Source organism: Coturnix japonica, chromosome 3 (assembly GCF_054131305.1).
Source record: "Coturnix japonica strain WE chromosome 3, WE-NBRP24, whole genome shotgun sequence".
NCBI lineage: Eukaryota > Metazoa > Chordata > Aves > Galliformes > Phasianidae > Coturnix > Coturnix japonica.
Window position 1 is genome coordinate 104222738 of NC_140665.1, and position 22544 is coordinate 104245281.

Sequence of the window (22544 nt, forward strand, 5' to 3'; positions counted from 1 at the left end):
GGGGGGGGGGGCAACGGTAGGGGGGGGCAATGTGACCGGGGGGTCACCTGGGGTCAGTGTCACTGGGGTCACCATCATGGGGGGTGTCACCGTATTGGGGGGAGATCACCTGGGGTCACCGTTATTGGGGTCACTGTCATGGGGGGGAGTCAACATAATGGGGGTCACCTGGGGTCATTGCCACTGGGGTCACCATATTGGGGGGGGTGTCCCCATCCCTGGTCGCCATTTGCCATGTTCCACCATGTCTGTGTGTGTCCCCAGGTGTGTCGGTGTCACCACGGCTCAGCACAGCATCAGCAGGACCTCCCTTATCAGCAGGACCCCCCCCATGCCCCCATCCCCCCTTATCACCATGTCCCCCCCCTATCACCACCAAGCCCCTCCTTCTCACTATCACGACCCACTATCGCACCACCACAGCGCCCCCTGTCGGCCCGCCCCCCCTTATCAGCCCGCCCCGTTTCCCGTCCCCGTTCTGCCCGTTCTGCCGCCGTAACGGGGAGTCCCGCGCGGTGTGGAGCAGCCACGCTCTGAAGGACGCGCGTGGCCGCGTGCTGTGCCCCATCCTGCGGCGCTACGTGTGTCCGCAGTGCGGCGCCACGCGGGACAACGCGCACACCAGGAGGTTCTGCCCGCTCACCCCGGCGTCATATCGCTCTGTGTATGCACCGAGAGCACGGGGACACGGGGACGGCGGTGACTGATAGCAGGTAATGGGGTATGGGGTTATAGGGGCTATTAGGTGATGGGCTTGTGGGTTATCGAGTTATTTATGGGGTTGTGGGGGTTATGGGGTTATTTATGGGGTTATGGGGTTGGCTATGGGGTTATGGGGTTATAGGGGTATGGGGTTATTGGGGTTTGGGGTTGTGGGGTTATGGGGGTTATAAGGGGTTATGGGCTATAGGGGTTATGGGGTTGGCCCCCACATATTGTACTGTGTGTGTCGGGGCAGTTGTGGTGGTGATGATGTTAATTAAGGCCGTAATTACTAAGTACTATTACTAAGAACGCACTCTGTGTCATCCCCAGGCTGTGCTGAGCGCAACGTGGGACAGAAGGCAGCAGCTGGGCACCAACTGTGCACCATCATTAGTGCACTATCACTTGTGCACCATCATTTGTACACCATCAGCTTTGCACCACCACTCATGCACCATCATCTTTACACCATCACTTTACATCACCACTTTACACCTTCAGTTGTGCATCATCACTTGTGCACCACTACTTTGTACCATCATTTGTACACCATCACTTGTGCACCATCACTTTGCAGCATCCCTTTGCACCTTCAGTTGTGCACCACCACTTTGCACCATCATTTGTGCACCGTCAGCTTTACACCACCACTTTGCACCAGGAGCAGAGCTCAGCAGCCGTTCCCTGTTGTGTTGTTGTGTTATTGTGTAGTTGTGTTGTTCCAGCCCTGCTCACACTCGTGTGTTTATTGCACTATTATGGGCTTTTTTCCCCCAATAAAGCCCCACTCACAGCTGCAGCTTCATCCTGGCTCGTCCCCCTCCATCTTCCTCCTCCTCCTCCTGCTGTTGTTCACCCCCCGGCTCCGCTCACGACGCAGCCGCAGCAGCAACACCAGGGCACGATGGGCGCTCATCACACGGCGGCTGTAGGATAATGGGACCCCATAGGGGATAATGAGACCCCATAGAGACCAATGAGACCTCATAGGGAACAATGGGACCCCACAGAGACCAATGAGACCCCATAGGGGGCAATGAGAGTCCCCATAAGGGACAGTGAGACCCCAGAGGGGATAGTGAGACCCCTATAGGGCACGATGGGTGCTCATCACACGGCAGCTGCAGGGACAATGAGACCCCATAGGGGACAGTGAGACCCCATAGAGACCAATGAGACCCCATAGGGGACAGTGAGACCCCATAGAGACCAATGAGACCCCATAGGGGATGAGAGCCCATAGGGGATAGTGAGACCCCACAGGGGACAGTGAGACCACACAGGGGACAGTGAGACCCCATAGGGGACAGTGAGACCCCATAAGTGCCAATGGGACCCTAACCCTAACACCCCCCAGCACTCACTTGAGGTTGGACAGCTCGAGGATCAGCCCCCCCAGCACCGCAGACGCATCCTCACGTGGTGCCACCTCATTCCTGGGGGTCAAAGGGGGTGAAATTGGCACCAATCCGGGGCTTTTTAAGCCCAAAATGAGCTCTGGGTTCTGGTGGTGGGGGGGGGGGGGGTCCGACCTGGGGGTGCAGCTGGGTGAGGCCGGGTCCCCATCGGCGTCCACAGGGCACAGAGGGGCTGCAGGCTGGGAGGGGGTGGGGGGCTGGGGGGGGAAATGGGGTGAAATGGGGGCAACTGGGGATGGACTGGGGGAAACTGGGATGAACTGGGGTGAATGGGGGGGGATTGGGGGATATGAGAGTGACTTTGGGGGGGACTGGGGTGATGTGGAGTGAATTGAGGTGAATGGGGGAGAATTGGGGGGACTGGAGGGGTCTGAGAGTGACTTGGGGGGGAACTGGGATGAACTGGGGTGATATGGGGGGAATGGGGGTGAATTGGGGGGGACTGGGGGATATGAGAGTGTCTTGGGGGGGAAACTGGGATGATGTGTGGTGAAATGGGGGTGAATGGGGGTGAATTGGGGTGAACTGGGGGGGGAATTGGGGTAAATTGGGGCAATCTGGTGTGGAATGGGGGGTAAACTGGAGCTCTATGGGGTGAAGTGGGGCAATGTGGGGTGCAGTGGGGCGCTATGGGGCTGTTCCCTATGGGTTCTCATAGTACTCTGGCATTACCTGCAGCAGCTTGGTGCCCCCCCCTGGCACCCCACTGTGCTCCGGTGCTGAGATGTGGGGCAGCCCCACAGTGCCAACCCCATAGCGCTCCTCATGCTCTGCCCCACAGGTGGGCTCCGCTTTGGCTGCCCACTCCCCCTCTTATGGCTCTTTGGTGGCCTCAATGCATTCTGTGCCCCCATCAGTGTCATCCATGACATATTGGATAATGCATACTCATATTGTTCTACTGCTCTTGTTGTAATGGAAACTGTCAATGCAATTACATTTTTTACATACCGGTCGAAGGAGGTGATCCTACCCCTCTACTCTACCCTGGTGAGGCCTCATCTGGAATATTGTGTCCAGTTCTGGGCTCCCCAGTACAAAAAAGACAGGAATCTCTTGGAGAGAGTCCAGCAGAGGGCCACAAAGATGGTGAAGTGCCTGGAGCATCTCCCCTATGAGGAGAGACTTAGGGAACTGGGTCTGTTTAGCCTTGACAAAAGAAGGCTGAGAGGGGACTGGATCCAGGTTTATAAATACCTGAGGTGTGGGGGCCATAGTGGTGAGGCTGGACTCTTTTCAGTAGTGCGTGGGGACAGGACTAGGGGTAATGGGATGAAAGTACAGCATAGGAAGTTCCGCACGAATGTGCAGAAGAACTTCTTTACAGTGAGGGTGACGGAGCATTGGAACAGGCTGCCCAGGGAGGTGGTGGAGTCTCCTTCTCTGGAGATACTCAAGACCCGCCTGGACGCCGAGCTGTGTGATGTGGTGTAGGGAGCTGCTTTGGCAGGGGGGTTGGACTCGATGATCTCTAGAGGTCCCTTCCAACCACTACAATTCTGTGATTCTGTGATTCAGGTAGGGATGTGAAGCCGAACACTTCATGGTCCTGCAATTGCCAGCCCGAGCCAGGCACTGTATTGAGCAGCTATTGAAAAAGGCAGCAACACCATTCAAATGTTTGTTTTGCTTTTATTTGCAATACACAGATGTGCTAAATGCATCCAAAATACATTTCAATATGAAATCAAATAGGAGGGATACTGGTAATGACTAAAACTTCCTCAGTTCCTCTCTGCAGTCCACGAAAGGGAAATCACGGCCAGTGATGTGTCCTTTGGTGCACCTCTGAGGACGCAATCCAGGCGATTCTGCTGTCTTTTGTGCCTTCCTGCTCAAGCCCTTATCATTTCTTTTTGCTTTCCTTCTTGGCTTTCTTGCTCAGCTGAGCAGCACTTGCCTTGGGTTGCTTCACCGTCTCCCAAGCCTTACACTCAAAACCCTCCGAGTCCTGCAAGAATCAATTGGGAAACAGTCAAGGAGCTTTCTAACAACTGAAAGGGAAGAGAAGCAAGAGAGGATGGGTGGGTGTCAAATAAGGGAAGAACTCAACAGGCAAGAATAAACCTATCCCTGAGCTCCAGCACACACGCATGACCACTGCCTTATTAATTCTAACAGCAATGTTATTCTAGCCATTAAAGTCACCCATGTTCACGTACCTGGTTGTGGACGTGTTCGTGGCCTTGCTGCTGCTGTGCTCTACAACGCCAGCCACAGAAATAAAGAGTGCAGAAAGCTGATCTGTTGAAGACAGAGGAGTGAGCTGTGCTTAACCAGCACTGCTTCAGAGCATGCTTACAGTGAGGCACACCTACCTTACAACGGCCACGCAGGAAGCTCCAGACACAGCTCCGGACTGTTTCCATGAAGCCCAATTGCATTTCACAGCCACTCACGCTCTGCTCCTCGACAATCTGCAACAGAAAAGTCACAAGATGCAAATCCCATCCCTCGGAGATTTCACAGACCTCCTCACTCATGGAGCAGCACTCATGGCATTGGGTGAGAAAGCAGACGTTTGCTTACCGAGTGAGCGCTGTTTGCTGCCAACTGCTGGTAGGAACCCACCTAACTCTAAGTATTAACAGAAACCTATGCCTAACTCTAAAACAGGAACAAAAACCTACACCTAACAATAAAACGTGAACAATAATCTACTCCTAATTAAAAAACATGAACAATAAGGTAATCCTAACACCTAATCCTAACTAACTAAACTTTACAATAAAAACACCAATAAAAACAGGGTTCAGATGGAACCAGGGGCCTGCAGAGGTCTCAGAGGAGGAGCTGATGTTAAATGAAGCCACCCAGCTAATGCCGGGGGCGGGGGCCGCGCAGACGGTACGGAGCCCAGCGCCTGGACCAGCGATGCTGTAGCTGAGGTGGTACTGCTGCAGGGCCTGGCACGGTGGTGTGGTGCCAGGCCAGCTGTGCATCGGGCGGATCCACCTCCATGGGCTCATCCTCAGGTGGATCCACCTCCATGGGCTCATCCTCAGGTGGATCCACCTCCATGGGCTCATCCTCAGGTGGATCCACTGTTGGAAGTAACCGCGGGAGACAAGTCTCATGCTATCATGGTCAACAAGCCTCGTTTATTAGGTGTTACAGCATCTCATTTATACAATCAGTAATAAGTTCATGCATATTGCAAAAGTAAAGCTCAGGATTGGTGAATTAGACATTACTTCATCTGACCTTTGTGGTTAGTCTTATAGATACTTTTTCTTTGCAGCTTTGTCTACACCTTGCTACACATCTTGCTTTTCCCTTAGGCCGTCCTTGCTTCTAGATACATATTTCATCTTTAGCTACATACCCTGTCTTTTCACATACTGACTTCTCCACAGCTGCTTAGCCCGTGACCGTCCCTAGGATAAACCGTCTTTGTCTTTAATCACATTCATTCTTTTACAATTTAACTAGTGGAATCTCTTCATGTCCTTTCTCATGAAGCCATTCTGCATAAACACTCTCCACATTTCCCCCGTTTTCTTTTAAAATGAAAAGGCTCAGTTTAACGACCGATTAATCATATTTAACAAGCAGTTCAGTTCATTTGTTCAATCAGTTCTCATGTAGTTTTATCCTGCTCCATAGCTGCTGCTCTGTGAACTTCTCATCTCGATCCATGGCTGCTGCTCCATAAAATTCTTCTTGTATTACAACAATTCCAAGATTCTGCCTATAGAGTAACAACACTACTTAAATTAATAACATAACTATTATAACTCAATCAAGACCTCGATTGACAATACTCTAAAAGTGAAAAAAGAGACAAGTCAAATACAACATAACAACATTACTGTTAAACCTACTAAAAAGAACAAACATGTTTGTACTGCAACCTAAGTTTCTGCAACCTAAAAATAAATCCGTGAGGGTTCCATTGTGTTAATCTGTAACTGATCAGTAAAAGTCTTCAATTTTTGTATACTCTGATATATTGATTTTAATGACCACTAAAATTTGTGCAATAAATGCTTTTAAGATGTTCATAACCATGCTCTACCAACTGAGTTATCCGGGCTAATAATTGATTAATGATCGTGCAATTTAATGAAGTAGCATGTCAAATAGAACCAATTTTAGAGGACAAATGTACTAGAGTATCACTAGGGGCATTAATACTTATTGACCCTTGAGAAACAGCAAACCATGTTGGTGGTGGATGTGACAGGCTGTGCCAGCAGGGCGTCCCCTGCTTCAAGGTGCACATTTCCTCTCTCACCCATCACAGATTCTCTCCTGCATTCAGGGTCTGAAGGATTTCTTCCAGTTGTACACCATATCCGCATGGCCAGTGTGCGATATAGAGCCCAAGTGGAACACCTGCTTGGAAAACAGAATAAACTATCAAATTTAGTTCTATTAGCGTGCACTTTTGTCTAAAATGATGCATGGTTATATTTTCAGATCCCAATTAATTGGATGTAAAATAGGTATCCGTTATATGATACAGGGTCATCTCTTTGTCTAGAATTCCTTTCCAGGTTTTGTCTTTGCAAATTAAGAAAAGCTAATTAATAGGCTAATAACATCATAACGAAACAGTACTAAAACATTAAAAGAGCTATTCCTGTAGATTCTAGCATTGATTACATCAAATCCTGTTTAATACACATCTGATCTATTACTAAAATAGAAGAAGCACACAACATCCTAGCTAATGCCTTAAACTCCAAATCTTGAGACTGCATTGGTAAAACAGAAAATCACACACTATGTCAAACTATTACTAATATTATCTATAACACAGCAAGTTACAAAGCAATACCACTAAGTAAGAAACACACAATTACAATTACTATAAAGGCTGGATGCTATTTTCTGCCTTCAGATGAGACCGAAGATATCATGCTGGAACCCACATAGGGCCAGTCCCTGTGGAAATACGAGCATATTCACGACCCCAAGTTGTCAGTGGTAGAGGACAGTCCCAAAGTTCTGTGGCCATATTCCAAACATTAACCATAGGCTGTTCCTTTAGCACCGGGGAAGCCTCAAAATGATGATCCACATAAGCTGTATATCTATGAGCACGATTCAAAAGCTTCATCACAAGCACAAGCAAAACCTTGCATAATATTTCTTGTAGTGTGTCTCCCATATTCCCCCTTTTTTGTTTAATAATAAGAATGGATTTCAATGTTTGATAAATGTGATCAGTGATAGCTTGTCCAGTGGGTGAATGAGCAATGGCTGTAGTATGTTTAACACACCCTTCTTGGAGGAAAGTTTGAGTGGCCTTAGAGGTATATGCAGGCCCATTATCTGTTTTTGTAGTATGTGGGATTCCCATAGCAGCATAAGCAGATAACCAGTATTTATGGGTGTCATGACTGAGTTCACCTGTATGTGCTGTGGCAAATATGTAAGAAGAATGAATATCTATTGTTACATGTGCATATTTTAGACGGCCAAATTCAGGAATGTGAGTGACATTTGTCTGACACAGTTGAAGAGGTGCTGTGCCACATGGATTTGTCCGAGTCTGAGGCAAAGAGGTATCAGTCAAATTATGTAGCTGATATTCAGTCACAAACACGGTGTATTGCATAGGAGAGAGGATCATTCTTAACACAGTTTTCCAGTCGTGAGGGGTCATAGCGTAACTGTCACTGTTTGTAACCAAAAGATTGTATGTAAAGGCTGACTGAACTCTGTATGTTCTCACTGACTCCCTTAGCTCCTTCACTGCCTCATAAGGCAGGGATTCCCAACAGGGGACCTGATTAGGAAAGGTCTGCATCGTGTCAGCATCACCCCTTAATATTGTTTCTTATCTGCATTGCTCTAAGACATCACAGTACGCTGTAGGGAAAATTGTCATTCCTGCTGCCTTCAAAGTATCATCAGGAAGAAATGCGTCCGATTCTCTTTCTGGATCTACTGGACCTGGGTCACAACAATCCCCTGGTTTCAGTCCATCCGTGTCTTTAACCACGTTACACACGGGCTGCACAGACACAGCCGCGCAGGACGAGGGAGGGGCGGCATGGCGAGGTGCAGAGAACGACGTGGGCGAAGCAGAGGGCGGGGGTGCTGTAGAGACCGACAACGCGACGAGCGACGTGTGCGGAGGGGCAGGCGGCCGCTGGCTGGGAACGGCAGCTTGTATCGGAGCGCGGCCGCTGTTCTTTCGTGCGCTGCTTCTCACATTTCCCGACTTCCTATAGCATACAGCAGCGTTGTGGGTGTTGGATTGACACTTGCTGCGCCAAATCCCAGTGGCTTGGCACTCGTGACGGATGTGGCCAGTTTTTCCACAACGGAAACATTTCATGAGGGAGCTGTTCTGCGAGCGTGGGCTTGTAGCGACTGCAGCTTGGAGGGGTGCAAGGGCTGCTAACACTTGATTCTGAGAAGCCTCAGCCTGTGCCTTTAATCCTGCCCCTAGCTCTTTAATAGCCTCAACTATGAAAGCCTGAGCCCCCGTGGGCACGCTCAATAGTCTGTCTAACGCCTCCTCTATTGTCCAGTTACTCCTCAAAGTACTTAGAATGCCACGAGCTGTAGCATTACAATTCTGAAGTGCACAATGTTTTAGCATTATTTCCCTCATGTACTCTGGTACTCCAGCCTTCTCTATGGCTCCAGCTACCTTATCTAGAAACACTCCAAAATCCTCATTTCTTCCTTGCTGGATTCCCATATAAGACGACAGCCCACCTGGTGCCTTGATCTTATCCATAGCCTGCATGGCCAGATACATTGACTCCCTACATTTAACTGGTCCTAATAAAGCCTGGGCCTCCGTCCGGATGAAAGGACCCACCCCTAAAAGTTCTTCAACAGTTACGTTATACAAGGGATCTCCGGGCTGCCTAACTATCACAATTCTCTGTTGGCACATCTCTTCCCAATAAGCATTAAATAGCAGTTGTTCGTGCTGCGAAAAAATCAACCTAGCTATAGCCCCACAATCAGATGGCAACAAAACCTGAGTACTCCAGATATAATCCAGTATCTGTCTCACTGGCTCACTTTTTACTCCAAACTGACTGACCGTAGACCGCAATTGTGACAACAACTTCCAATCTAAAACACTGATAGCAGCCTGTGTCCCGCCTGCAGGATCAGGCGAATACCCCACCGGCAGCACCATCTGTTGCACCGCTTCCAACGCCTCACCGTCTCCTGCCTCTAAACAATCCCGCGCCAGCGCAGCCCAAGCCCCCCCCCGCTCCTGCGCGACGGCCTCTGCCAGGTCACTCTGTGCCCCAGGGAGCGGCTCATTGCAAAGGGGGGTCGAGGGGGCCGGCTGTAGCGCCATGGTCGATGCAGGCGGCTCATCTGATACAGACGTGCAGGGAGACGGAGACGGGGCACTCGGCTCCGCAGCCGCTGGCAACTCAGGCTTGGCGGCCGGCGGAAACTTTACGGTGGACACAGCAGGGGGCCCCGGGCAATCTGACCATTCATTATAATTCTTATTCCTCTCCTGCACAGCACTAGCTTGTTCTACCGCTTCCTTTTCTGCCTGATATTGCAACAAATCATTATAAACAACACGCCACCACTTCCCGCATTTTTTAGCCATTTTCTCCCCATCTATCATTCCCTGAAAAATTGCATCTCCAAATTTACGCCATTCAGCAAGATCATACACTAAATGCAGATTCTGAAATAACCCTTTAGCATACCCATACACTAATAACTTAGGGAGTTCCTTTTCCAAGTCTACCCCCTTAAACTGTCTCCGCTTAAGAAAAGCGGAAAATAAATTATATGCTGCTTGCCTGTCCATTTTTACTCACGTCGGTACCGTTGCAGCCCTCCAGGCTTCGGCAGCACGTGTCGGTCGAGCCCACCTATGTGGTCACTCGAGACGCGGAGCTCCAATTTTAGCTCTTTTCATCGTCCGTCGAGCTGCGAAATCCGGACCCGAACCCAACGCAGTTCTTCACCCGTGGCACCCTTTTTTTCCTTATCACGTCGGGGTCACCATTTGTTGGAAGTAACCGCGGGAGACAAGTCTCATGCTATCATGGTCAACAAGCCTCGTTTATTAGGTGTTACAGCATCTCATTTATACAATCAGTAATAAGTTCATGCATATTGCAAAAGTAAAGCTCAGGATTGGTGAATTAGACATTACTTCATCTGACCTTTGTGGTTAGTCTTATAGATACTTTTTCTTTGCAGCTTTGTCTACACCTTGCTACACATCTTGCTTTTCCCTTAGGCCGTCCTTGCTTCTAGATACATATTTCATCTTTAGCTACATACCCTGTCTTTTCACATACTGATTTCTCCACAGCTGCTTAGCCCGTGACCGTCCCTAGGATAAACCGTCTTTGTCTTTAATCACATTCATTCTTTTACAATTTAACTAGTGGAATCTCTTCATGTCCTTTCTCATGAAGCCATTCTGCATAAACACTCTCCACAATCCACCTCCATGGGTTCATCTGGAGGTGGATCCACCTCCATGGGCTCCACGGAGGTGGTCACGCGCCTGGTCCAGGTGCGATGGCAATGGGCTCGCTTGCCTGTCTGCCACCTGATGGTCCTGGCAGGCCCCCTCCTCCTCCTCCTCGACCCTGCAGTCCCCGGAACCATCTTCCCAGCTAAAGGGTGGGTTTCCTCCAGCCTCGCTCTCTTAGGTCCCCACATGGCTGTTAATGGCCGGAGCTCTAAGAGGCGAGTGCGTTGCGTGGGGCAGTGGTGACCAAGGTAACAGCTGTGGCCAGGGTTCTAACATGGCCCAACAGGGTTCTAACTGCTGGCACTGCTGGCACTGGCGTTCCACATGGCATGGTCCCAGCAACAAACACCAGCACAGAACTGCAGCCCCGACTCGTCCCGCTCACTGACAGCCAGAGCAAGGACATGTTACACACCTTCCTTCAGCTCCACGCACTCGCTGGCACCGCACGCATTGCCTCTGCGTGCCGCAGCACCGCCAGCTCCTCCCCCGACATCCCTCCATGCCCCGCACCGCGGCCCGACCCCGTTGGCAGCGCACACCCCGCTCCTCCCGGCCTCGATCACCTTCCCATGGCGCCATGGCCCGGAACTGCTCCCGCCGGCACCAAGCGCTTCCTGCCCCTCCATCCCCCGCTCCTCCTTTCCCTTCACTTTCCATCCGCACTCAGGACGCACATCTCAATGGAGGTGGCTGCAGAACATCATCAGTGCAGGCAATCAATGGCTCGTGCTGCGCTTCACTGCCTTGTGCTCCTCACTGACTGCTCTGCTGTGCCCTTTCCTAACCCCGCAGGATCATTTGCTTCTGTCTTTAGTGAAAGGGCTCTCCCTCAGGAATCCCAGACCCTGGAGGTTAATGAGAGAGTCCGGGGAATGGGAGATTTCCCTTTAGTCGGGGAGGAGGTGGTCCGTGAGTGCCTAGGAAACATTAAGGTCGATAAATCCATGGGACCTGATGGGGTGCATCTGCGGGTGCTGAGAGAGCTGGCAGAGGTCTTTGCTGAGCTGCTCTCTGTAATCTATCAGAGATCTTGGAGAACTGGGGAGGTGCCTGAAGACCGGAGGATGGCCAATGTCACTCCAGTCTTCAAAAAGGGCAAGAAGGAAGACCCGGGTAATTATAGGCACGTCAGCCTCACCTCTGTCCCAGGGAAGGTGATGGAACAGCTTGTTCTAGATGCCATCTCCGGACAACTGGGTGATATGGAGGCTATCAGGAGTACTCAGCATGGGTTCACCAAGGGGAGGTCGTGCTCGACCAACCTGGTCGCCTTTTATGAAGATGTCACTAGCTGGGTGGACAGGGGGAGGGCGGTAGATGTAGTCTACCTTGATTTCAGTAAGGCTTTTGATACTGTCCCCCATGACATCCTTATAAAGCTGAGGAAGTATGGGATAGATGAGTGGACAGTGAAGTGGGTTGAGAATTGGCTGACTGGCAGAGTGCAGAGGGTTGTCATTGCCGGTGCGGTGTCTGGCTGGAGGCGTGTAACTAGCAGCGTCCCCCTGGGGTCTGTACTGGGTCTGGTCTTGTTAAACATCATCAGCGACCTTGATGAGGGGATAGTGACCACCCTCAGCAAGTTTGCTGATGACACGAAGTTGGGAGGATTGGCTGACACGCCTGAAGGCTGTGCTGACATTCAGCGAGACCTGGACAGGCTGGAGAGCTGGGCAGTAAGAAACCGGATGAGGTTTAGCAAAAGCAAGTGTAGAGTCTTGCACCTAGGGAGGAATAATTGCATGCACCGGTACAGGCTGGGGGAAGAGCTGCTGGAGAGGAGCTCTGCTGAGAGGGACCTGGGTGTCCTGGTGGACAACAGATTGGCCATGAGCCAGCAGTGTGCCCTTGTAGCCAAGAAGGCCAATGGCATCCTGGGGTGCATTAAAAAGAGCGTGTCCAGCAGGTCGATGGAGGTGATCCTCCCCCTCTACTCTGCCCTATTAATGCCTCATCTGGAATATTGTGTCCAGTTCTGGGCTCCCCAGTACAAAAAAGACAGGGATCTCTTGGAGAGAGTCCAGCGGAGGGCCACGAAGATGGTGAAGGGCCTGGAGCATCTCCCCTATTAAGAAAGGAAATGCCTTGTCCAGAAGCAAGCAGTGGGCTGGAGAGGGCACCAAAACGAAACCCTGCTTGCACCTTTCCCTCTCCTCATTCCACATGCTGACATTTATTTTAAGAGCAAAAACAAGACTACAGTGAAGAAAGCTCCAGAACAACTCAGCTACTTTATTCACCCCCTTCTCTTTCCACTACAGAAGATTCTCAGAAAACCTCCAAGAGCCACGCTACTGCTCTGCTGACCCTTCTCTGGGATGCATCAGTGCGCTCAGAAATGACTGAGAGCAACACATGCACACAGACACACAGCAGATCCCTACACAACCACTTCTCCACTAGGAAACAGCATCAAAAAGCAGCTGGTGGGAAGAGTAGAAGTGGAAAGCGGGCATGGTGAGAGAAGTACTTTGGGCAGCAAGGAAAGGCCATCTGAAGCTCCTGGGTTAAGTCCCTTCTGCAGAGGGTGTCGGTGATGCCGTCTCCTTTGCAAATTCTTCCTGCATGGGGAGAAGCATTGGTCTCCCTCATCCCTGGGCTCTCCAGCATCCTGAGAGTCTCTCCTGCTGGGGGTTTTCCCATGAGAAATGAGGCACCAGCCCTGAGAGAAACTCTTCCTGCAGGAGATGCACTCCTAGTAGCTACCTGTCCTGTGGACTGCAATGTTTAATGAGGACTGAGCTTTGCATGAAGTTCTTCTGGGAGTGTGAGGAGCTCTCTGCCAGGCACAAAGCCCTTCTCACACTCAAGGCTTCCTGCCATTTCAGCTCACTGGTGCAGACATTCTGGTAACACAGCAGATGGGATTCTCTGAGGGAGAGAAAAGACAAGTTCCCAGGCATCTCCCTGCATGCAGGCCTGGCCAAAATGTTCTAAAATGTCCGACAGAAGCTATGGTCTCTCTCCTGTGTGCATACGCTGGTGCAGCTTCAATTCAGAACTCCCTTTGAAGCTCTTGCCACACTCAGGACACTCACAGGGTCTCTTTTTCCTGTGGATGCTCTGATGCAGCGTCAGCTCAGAACGCCTTTTAAAGCTCTTCCCACACTCAGGACACTTATAGGGTCGCTCTCCTGTGTGCATACACTGGTGCATCTTCAATTCAGAACGCCTTTTGAAGTGTTCTCAGGACATTTATAGGGTCTCTCTCCTGTGTGGATGCGCTGGTGGAGCTTCAAATTAGAACTGTTTATGAAGCTCTTCTCACACTCAGAGCACTTATATGGTCTCTCTCCTGTGTGGACACGCTGGTGTATCTTCAGTTCAGAGCTGCTTATGAAGCTCTTCCCACACTCAGAGCACTTATGTGGTCTCTCTCCTGTGTGGATGCTCTGGTGGCGCTTCAAATTAGAACTGCTTATGAAGCTCTTCTCACACTCAGAGCACTTATATGGTCTCTCTCCTGTGTGGACACGCTGGTGCATCCTCAGTTCAGAGCTGCTTTTGAAGTTCTTCCCACACTCAGAGCACTTGCAGGGTCTCTCTCCTGTGTGGATGCGATGGTGGATGGTGAGGCTGGAACTGTTTCTGAAGCTCTTCCCACACTCAAGGCACTTATACGGTCGCTCTCCTGTGTGGACACGTTGGTGTATTTTGAGGTTAGAACTATCCTTAAAGCTCTTCCCACACTCAAGGCACTTATACGGTCGCTCTCCCGTGTGGACACGTTGGTGTATTTTGAGTTTAAAACTACCTTTCAAGCTCTTCCCACACTCAAGGCACTTGTACAGTCTCTCTCTTCTGTGGATACACTGGTGGGAAGTGAGGCTCCCACTGTCCGTAAAAGTCTTTCCACAGTCAGAGCACTCAAAGGCTCTCTCTCCTGTGTACATGCACTGCTGGCCAGTGGGGTGGAGTCTCCATTTCATGCTCTCTGCAGAATCACAGAACTCGTAATGCCTCTTTGCTGAGTGCGTGCACTGGTGGCTAGTGATGCTGGAATCCAGTTTAAAGCTTTTCTCACACTCAGTGCATGGATTCTGCTTTTTCATCTGGCATACATCCTTGCTCCTGGTTTCCTCAGGCTGCTTTGGACCTATGTTGAAGTCCACTGGGTTCCTCAGTGTCATTCCCAGATGCTTTCCCAGGGGCTTCTTGATGTGCTCACCCTGACCTTGCTGCAGGACTTCCTGGACATCCCTTCTGATTTCTTCCACAGAGATGCAATTCCGCTGCATTTCCGCTACACAATTTCTCTGCGGAACCTCCTTTGTATTTCTGATCCCATCAGCTGCTGGATGACAGAGGAAATGCAGCAATAACACACGGTGCCCAAAATAAAACACAGGCAGAGAAGGCTCTTACAGCCCCAACATTCCCCTTCCCTCCACCACCTCACCTGGGCTGAGGTCTCCTGGCATGGCCTCAGGGCTACGCACATCTGGGATCCAGGGGTCTTCCCCTCTTTCAAGCAGGGAGATCACCACGGGCTTGGGGGCTGGAAGTGGAGCTTCAGGGAGAGAAATAGGGAACAAGAGAGCATTTCCCTCATGCTGGCACAGTGCCTGTTCAACAGTTCCACTCTGTGCCCCTCCCCAAGGAGAAACCACCATTTAGGTCTAAATGACACTGTGCCTACAGCTTCCCTTGGAGCAAAGAATGTTTTGACATCTCTGAACATTGTGAAGGGATATTTTTTCTTTCAAATTAACTTTACAACAGCTTATTTGTTTTCTTACAGTCTACCAGTGGTCAAGGCATCAAAATGTTGATGGCAATTGCATGGAAAATCCTCAATTCCATAGCAGTAACCAGGGATTCATCTGTGAGCTGGAGCTGGTGGCACCAAGCAACACACAACACAAGGGCTGGTTTTCTCCCTCCTGGCTGATGCCTGCTTGCCAGCACTAACTCTGTGGCTTTGATCAGAGTGCCGTGCAAACTAATCCCTTCTGAAAATCACGCTTTTCAGTATCTCCTTTCTTGCTGGCACTGTGGTGTAAGTCAATATGTAGCTGCATGGTGTTTATTCAAGGCCCGGCTTGCAGAGGCTCATTCTGCACAGCCAAAGGTGCCCTAACGAGGAGGAAAGGCAGAGAAGCTCTCACCCAGCGAGGCCACACACTGGTATGTCTCCAACATCACGTCCCGGTAGAGCGCTCGTTGCACAGGGTCCAGCAGCGCCCACTCCTCCCTGCTGAAATACACGGCCACCTCCTCAAAGCTCACGGGCTCCTGCAAGCAAAGAGGCTCCTTGCTGGGAACAGCCAAGGCCCAGGCAAGCAGCTCGCACAGGACAGAACCTCACACCCCAGCTGCTTTTCTGTCCCCAGCACACACACACTGGCTGAGGGCACCTCCCTCTTCCCCTGCATTCACATCCCTGGCCCCTTGGCCTCTCCTGCCTGCTTCCCCAACCCCTACCTCAACTGGATGTGCTGCGGCCATTTGCTGCTCTCCTGCAGGCTGGGATGATCACGGCTGGAAGGCAGAAGTTGAACTGGAGCCTGCAGAGAGAAGAGAAATGGCAGGGGAGCTGTGAGGAAATGCAGCAGTCCCAGTCCCAGCTCAGCCCTTCTGCAGGGCACTGCCTGGCCTTGCAGAGGAAGACAATGAGCTGCAGCACAGGAAACAGTCTGGCTCAAAGAGATGAACCGTCACAAAGCTGTCTCAGACTGGGAGGCTGAAACAACTGGTAGCTGACACTTAGTTCAACAGCTGAGACTGAGAGGGGACTTAAGACAAAGCACAGCAAGGAGGCAGTCATCTTACCCCAAAAGAGGGAGCAGCCCAAGTGCCCCTCCAGCTCTGCTGCACAGCAGCGGGCTGCACCACAGGACCTGCCCTCGAGCAGGGCTGTTTCTGCAGCTCACACCTGCACAGAGATCCCTTGCAGCTTGACATCAAGACTCCTTCTCAATACAGATCTTCTGTAAGACACCCGTGGTTACTTTGGAGCTTTCATGTATTCTCTAAGGTTCTGTCTTAGAGGGACCGTGCACGAATGATTCCTTCCACACAAAGCCTTGACCAAGCTTGGGACTAGGAGAGGATCCAGCCACATCCTAGCTCCTTACCTCTGTGGTCTGAAGACACGAGAAAGAAAGGGGAACTACTCTGAGCCTCGTGACTCAATGGGAGGGCCTCCTGTAGGTGTGTGCGTAACCCTACCCTCCATGCAGTAAATAACCAAGTGTATCCAGCCACCTCCGATCCTGTTGAGTCACTGTTAAATCACTACAGCATATCCCTATTATATCAACAAATATAGTCCTGCTTCTCCCTTAGGAGTGTATGCTGTGTTTGGATCCACTTGTGACCAATGGGCAAAGTCTGCAGGATGGCAAGAAGGGAAACAAACCGATGACAAGAGACATGAAGCGCATCCCAAATTCTTCTGTGAATGTTCTCGTGGCAACAGCAGTAGTTGAGCGGCAAGCAGAGGTCACTGGGGGCAGTAATAGGATGCAAAATGGGAAAGGTGTTATCAGCATCGTGTCGGGTTTGGAAGTGACATATGAAGCAAAGGAGAACTGCACCGGTCCTCCCAGAATCAAAAGCGACTGATATACCACAATATTTCTGCTGCACTACGTGGTGCAAGTTGTGCAGGTAATGCTTATTCACACAATAAACGAAGACCTCCCCGAGTCACCTACAATCCTTTAGGCCACACATCCTCCACCTGTAGGGTTTGGCTCCAAACAGATGCAAAACTGCACCCATAGCATTAATTAAAGGCACTGCCTCTACACAGTTAAGGCAAACAGAGGCAGCAGAACGACGGCTTATTGCCTGCCCTAGCTGCAGTTAAGGAAACTGAAGAGTGATACAGGAGGAATGGGAAAGGGGAGTTTCATTGGAGGTCTGAGTGATGAAGGAAGTTGAGGACATACAACAAGGACAGACTGTGCCAACTGGGGGATCTTTTGATTGACTGCAAGCATGCCTAAAGGGGACGGCTACCCAGGAAAGAGATGCAGAAATACTGTTAGAAAATGGTATGGCCATCCAACCATCCAGCAGGAGGTGCAGAAAAGCACCTGGTTCATGGAAGAACACCGTGAATGCAGCCCCCAACACACAATCACAGCAAGCCTCAGCACAGATGGCAGCTGCCAGCAGAGCAGCCTGCTGGAGCACCACCTCCACAGATCCATGAGGGAACACCTGGTGGCAAATGGATTAAATCCTCTGGCAGATGTCCGTACATCCTCTCAGGAGTGGAAGTAGCCCTGGGCTTGCTGAAATCAAGCAAGCCCCCAGAAAAGGGTTGGGAAAAGTACTCTGTAAAGGTGACTGATGTAGTTCTCAAAACCACCTACTGCTGATGTTACCTAAAAGTGGTGATGGCTCACATTCCTCGGGTAAGGAAGTGCAAAATGATGAGGAGTCAACTGGATGGTTCACACTTCTCAAATAAATAGGATGGCTTACTTAAACACAACAATAAATCAACAAAACATCCAACCACATGGAGATTATTTTTCCATCTCCTGAGAAGAGAGAGTATCTGACAGCACTGCAGCCAAACCAGCCTGTGACGGTCACAGCCACCACCAGCTGATGCAGTCAGCCCACAGGCTGCCAGCTTCTCATCATCTGTTCCAGAGCCCAGTGCTCAGCTGCTGCAGATGCTGAATGTGCTCAGGGCCCGCAGCTGTGTGCTCAAGGCATCTGCAGCTGCCGGGACAGCCTGAACAAAAGCCTTGCCAGGGCTTTGCACAACCCCAGCTGAGCCATCAGGCAAGCGCTCAGCAAACAAAAGGTAACGCCATTTCAAGGGTCGCCAGAGGCACGTGTTGCCTGCAGGGTCCCCGAAGGGAAGCTGGGGGCTGCCGGGGAGGAGGAGCAGGGCGAGTGCAAATTTCCACTTGGAGGCTTCACATTAAGACACTCCAAAGGAGGCATCGGGGGGTTTAAAGCTTCCATCAATCCACGCGTGCAGAGCTGCAGAGCGAGGCCGTCTCGTGTCTCCCGTGGCCCAGAGGAAGAACTGCAGCCCCAGCTGCGCTGTGTTACAGAGATCCAACCGGGCAGCAGAGCACGCTGACCTCCTCTGCTCCCTTCCTCACTGTCCCAGCTCCCAGCCCGTTCCCGTGCCCCTCGGAGCCCAGCCCGGGCTGCATGAACTGCCGCCCTGGTTGCAGCCCGTCTGGGCCAGCAAACCTGCTGCGCTGAGCGGGAGCTGGAGCCGGGACCAGGGTCCCGCCTGGGGTACGGCAGTGCGGGTTCCGCCCCGTCCGGGGCCGCTCCCCGCTCCTCTCCCGGTGCTGCTGGCAGGGGGCAGGAAGCGTGCGCTCCTCTGCACGAGCCACGAAGGGCACCTACCTTGGGTGCGGAGCAGGCTGCTCCCAGCTCTGGTGCAGGTAGCCAGGCTCCTCGGAGTCGCGTAGAGCAGAGGACGCCGAGTGCCCTCAGCCCGGAGCTGGCCGCAGGACGGCCTTGGTGCACCTCCTGCCACCGCGGTGCTGCCCGGATGGCTTCCAGCCAGGCTCTCGCCTCTTCCGCACAGGCTCAGGAAGGCAGGAATTCCCACAACGATCACGCCCAGAGCTCGTTTTCATGGCACATCTGCCCCCGGGGGATGGCGATGGGAAGGGGTGCGGGGGAGGAGGGAGGGAGGAATGGGGGCTGTGTTTTGTTACGCTAATGAAGCATCGCTTTCTGCCGGCTCTCTTTGCTTCCTTCGGTGGGGACATTCGCACACCCTTGTCATCAGGCATCCCTCCCTTGCTGTCCTGGCATTCCTGTTACTGCTCTCCCCCACGAGTATGTCCCAGCAAGAGGCAGTCTCCGGTACAGCACCAGAGGACATTGTGTGTTGAACAGAACTCCTGCAATGGAACCGAGCTGTGGGTAGGAGCTTTACCCAGAAGCTGCTGTAAGAATACGACTTTCCCCAGATCCTTGTCTAAGGCTCCTAATAAGTATTCTGTGCAGCGATACCTTGCGGTTCTGTGTGGGTTTGTGGTCCGTATGGCTGGCCATACCTACCCTTGAGTTGCACCGGGCAGTGTACTTGGGAGTGACCTCACTGGAAGGAAAGCAGTGTGCAAACTGCAATGGGAAATTGCATTTAGGAAAGCAGGATATTGAGGTTCGTTTTCTGGTGGATATGGGTGCTTCTTACTACCCAGAGATGGTTTTGTAACAGTAGTAGATGCTACTGCCCAACAGGAAAAGGTTTCCTTTTTTGGATTAATTAAACATAAGCTAAGAAAACAAGCAGGAATACAGAAATTCTTGTACCTGCTGGGTTACTCTGGCAAGAAATTGAATAAAACTGGAGCTAAGAGTGCAACGATATTGACTGATTAAAAACTGTAACTCTGGCTTTAACACAAACTGGGCAAAACAATGTTGTACCCCCAGGAGTTACAGCAGTCTCAAATATGATACACTTAGTGGTGTGGGCATCAGGGCCAAAAATGAAGCCCTAAATAGAAGTTAAAAGCAAGAGTTTGCCTAGTCAGGGTAAAGCGGTGCCCTTTGAGGCTATGGGACTGTAGAAGGATAAAAGAAATAATAGGTAACTTTTTGGAGTTTGGATTCCAATTTTTTACAGCAAGTGCTGTAGTTTGGTACAAGACTTGAGGGCAAGTACTAGAATAGTTGAATGGATACACTCAGTGGTGGCAAATCCATGCACTTTATTAACCAAGTTAAGGAACGAAAAGATGGAGTTTACCTTCTGGATTTGAGGGATGTCTCTTCTGCCTGGTTTGGCCAAAGGAAGCCCAAGGTTATTTGCCTTTGAATAGGAAAGCCCTGATATAGGGAGAAGAGTCTCAGTTAACCTGGACAGTGTTACCCAGGGTTGTGAGAACAGCTTAATGATGGTCAACTCATGAGCCTGAGATCTGGGATCCTCTATTCTAGGTTGGAACTTTACTGCAGCACGTGGCTGCCACAGCAACTAAAGGACTGTGTACAATAGACTGAGAGTTTGCTGAGTTTCTTGGTTTAAAGAAAGCACAAATAACTCAACAGCAAGTGACATATTTGGGAAATGAGATTACAGCTGGACTTTGAACCTTAAGGACTGCCAGGAAAAAAGTCATCTGCCAAACCCCTGAGCTGCAAATTGCCAAGGAAGTGAGTAAGGGATGGCCAGGGTGCCTGAGGGCGGTGGCTGCACTGGTGCTTGTGGGAATACAAGAAAAGCTGTTCAGAGCAGCAGCTGTGGAGCAAGATAAACGGCATGAGAACCAAGGACACCTCTGCAAGGAGAAGAAGAGTCTCACAGCTCTGATTGGATACGTGCCTGCATGGACAGTTGAAAAGTGTTTTGTAGAATGCTTTGTTGACATGCAAAGGTGTTTGGGAAAGTTGTAAGGGTGGATGGGAAAGTTAGAAAATAACAACTTTTGAAGGTATATAAGGGATGTGAGGACTTGTAATAAACAATTTGGATCGTTCACATCTGAGTCCGTGCCTCAAACGCTGCAGAAAGATATGCGTAAATTTTATTTTTGATAATGAAATGTGAACTTCGGTCTAGAAAGGCAGCGTCGTCTTCCTTCTTTTGATGCTTTCTCAGGTTCACAGTCATCTAGAGGACTTGATAACCGGATTACGTACAGTACAGACTGCTGTAGAAGAATATCAACATCAGCAATGACTTCTGCAAAGAACTGGTTTAGTCTTTTTATTTCTTGTGTGCGGGTAATTGATTGGAAAGATTGGGTGTGCTGTAAAGTACAAATAAACTGACAAAATTGGTTTCAGGGCAAGACCCCTTCAAGGGTAAAGGTTGTAAATCTCCACCTTTCACTGTTGCCATTTCTATCTTTGCAGTAGTATGAAAATGTTTGTGTTAATCAGCATGATTCTTTTGATGGATAGGATGGACAATGTCAGCAGGAGGGAGATGTGTGGTTCAGATCTGGGAGGGGAAACCTGGATGTGAGAAATGTATTTTATCTTCAGAGCTTTGTCATAGTTTCCACCTGAGCTCATTAGGTTCTTTTTCCATTTGTGAATATGTGTTAGTACTTTACTGCCCCGCAGGGGGCTGAGGTAAGGAAAGAACAACTAGGTGAAGTAATGCTGTGCAGTCAGTGGCAGGCAGCTGGGAAGCAGCTGGTACACATGCATGGCTTAGCATCTTGTGTAACCTTGGAATATTCTTTAATTAGTTTGCTGTTGGAAAATTAAGCTGCTATAGGGAGAATAAGAAGGATCTAGTGGAAGGGAAAAGCTGTTGATTATCTGCACCAGAAAAGTCTGAGTTCTTTTCCAGGTTCCTTTTCTGTCATCTTCTTTTGGTGATATACCAATTAGAAGGTTTTTAGCATTTTTAACACTTCTGTATTTTACCCATACATTGTCACATACGGAGAACCGACATTTAACATATCCTGTAAAGACACACGAGGAAGTTTGATGAGTTTGTTGTATAAGCCTTTAAGGTCAGGTTTTTATGTCCTTCTGTAGGCCAGGGATGTCTCATTTTTTCTTAAAATGTGCTATTCAAAGCATGTAGGCAACTTTCATTCTTTACAAAGAGAACTGAAAAAGCAAACTTGTTTACACACAAATGCATCTGTGATGCAAATCTTTGCTCCTTTGTGTAAAAGGATAAGTAACATTGCTGTTCTGAAAACATTTTCTTGCTCTGAGGAGATCTGCAGTTATTTCACAGTCAGTGAGTGTAGGGAATTTTAAGTGGTGGGCACAGTTATAAATGTAGTCATTTTTGTATCATTATGAAATCTGGAGAATTTTATGAAGAAAACTGTGGGTTAATGTTGTATGTGTGTCTTCTTATCTCCAAACGATGTAACCTCATTTTATTGTATAGAGAGCATTCACCTTTTCCACTAGCATTAAGTGCTATTCTTGACGGTGCTTCTCAAGCCATCTTTTATAAACTCAGTGTAACATTCACTATAGATCCTTAGTGGTGAGAGCTTAGCCCTGCCTCCATTTGAGTTACTAGTTTGTAATGCAGTTTATGTGCAGTGTTGTCTCTCTGG

General features: G+C 50.0%; 1 protein-coding gene and 1 long non-coding RNA gene across 3 annotated transcripts; both read right to left on the bottom strand.

Moving 5' to 3' along the window:
- Nucleotides 1–3782: 3782 nt before the first annotated feature.
- On the bottom strand, nucleotides 3783–12656 carry LOC146761620 (uncharacterized). The gene is made up of 3 exons (XR_014944322.1): nucleotides 11127–12656; nucleotides 4442–4540; nucleotides 3783–4074 (listed from the first exon to the last, which is right to left on the bottom strand). It is a non-coding gene; the product is annotated as an uncharacterized LOC146761620 (long non-coding RNA).
- Nucleotides 12657–12775: 119 nt separating this feature from the next.
- On the bottom strand, nucleotides 12776–19074 carry LOC146761621 (uncharacterized). Of its 2 annotated transcripts, none has more exons than XM_085542340.1 (4): nucleotides 15988–19074; nucleotides 15672–15798; nucleotides 14963–15073; nucleotides 12776–14854 (listed from the first exon to the last, which is right to left on the bottom strand). In XM_085542340.1, exons 1-4 carry the CDS (start codon nucleotides 16009–16011, stop codon nucleotides 13722–13724), a joined length of 1395 nt encoding a protein of 464 aa, XP_085398466.1. In that variant the 5' UTR covers nucleotides 16012–19074; the 3' UTR covers nucleotides 12776–13721. The 2 variants fall into 2 exon arrangements, with proteins under 2 accessions (XP_085398466.1, XP_085398465.1); XM_085542339.1 differs by having other exon boundaries at nucleotides 12776–14857.
- Nucleotides 19075–22544: the final 3470 nt, after the last annotated feature.

Excerpts from the sequence above, each read along its gene's own strand:
- LOC146761621 (XM_085542339.1), bottom strand. The coding sequence starts at position 16,011 with ATGGCCGCAGCACATCCAGTTGAG. Across the intron at positions 15,799-15,987 it reads CCGCAGCACATCCAGTTGAG|GAGCCCGTGAGCTTTGAGGA; the intron begins GTAGGGGTTGGG and ends CTTTGCTTGCAG. Across the intron at positions 15,074-15,671 it reads CCAGTGTGTGGCCTCGCTGG|CTCCACTTCCAGCCCCCAAG; the intron begins GTGAGAGCTTCT and ends CTCTCCCTGAAG.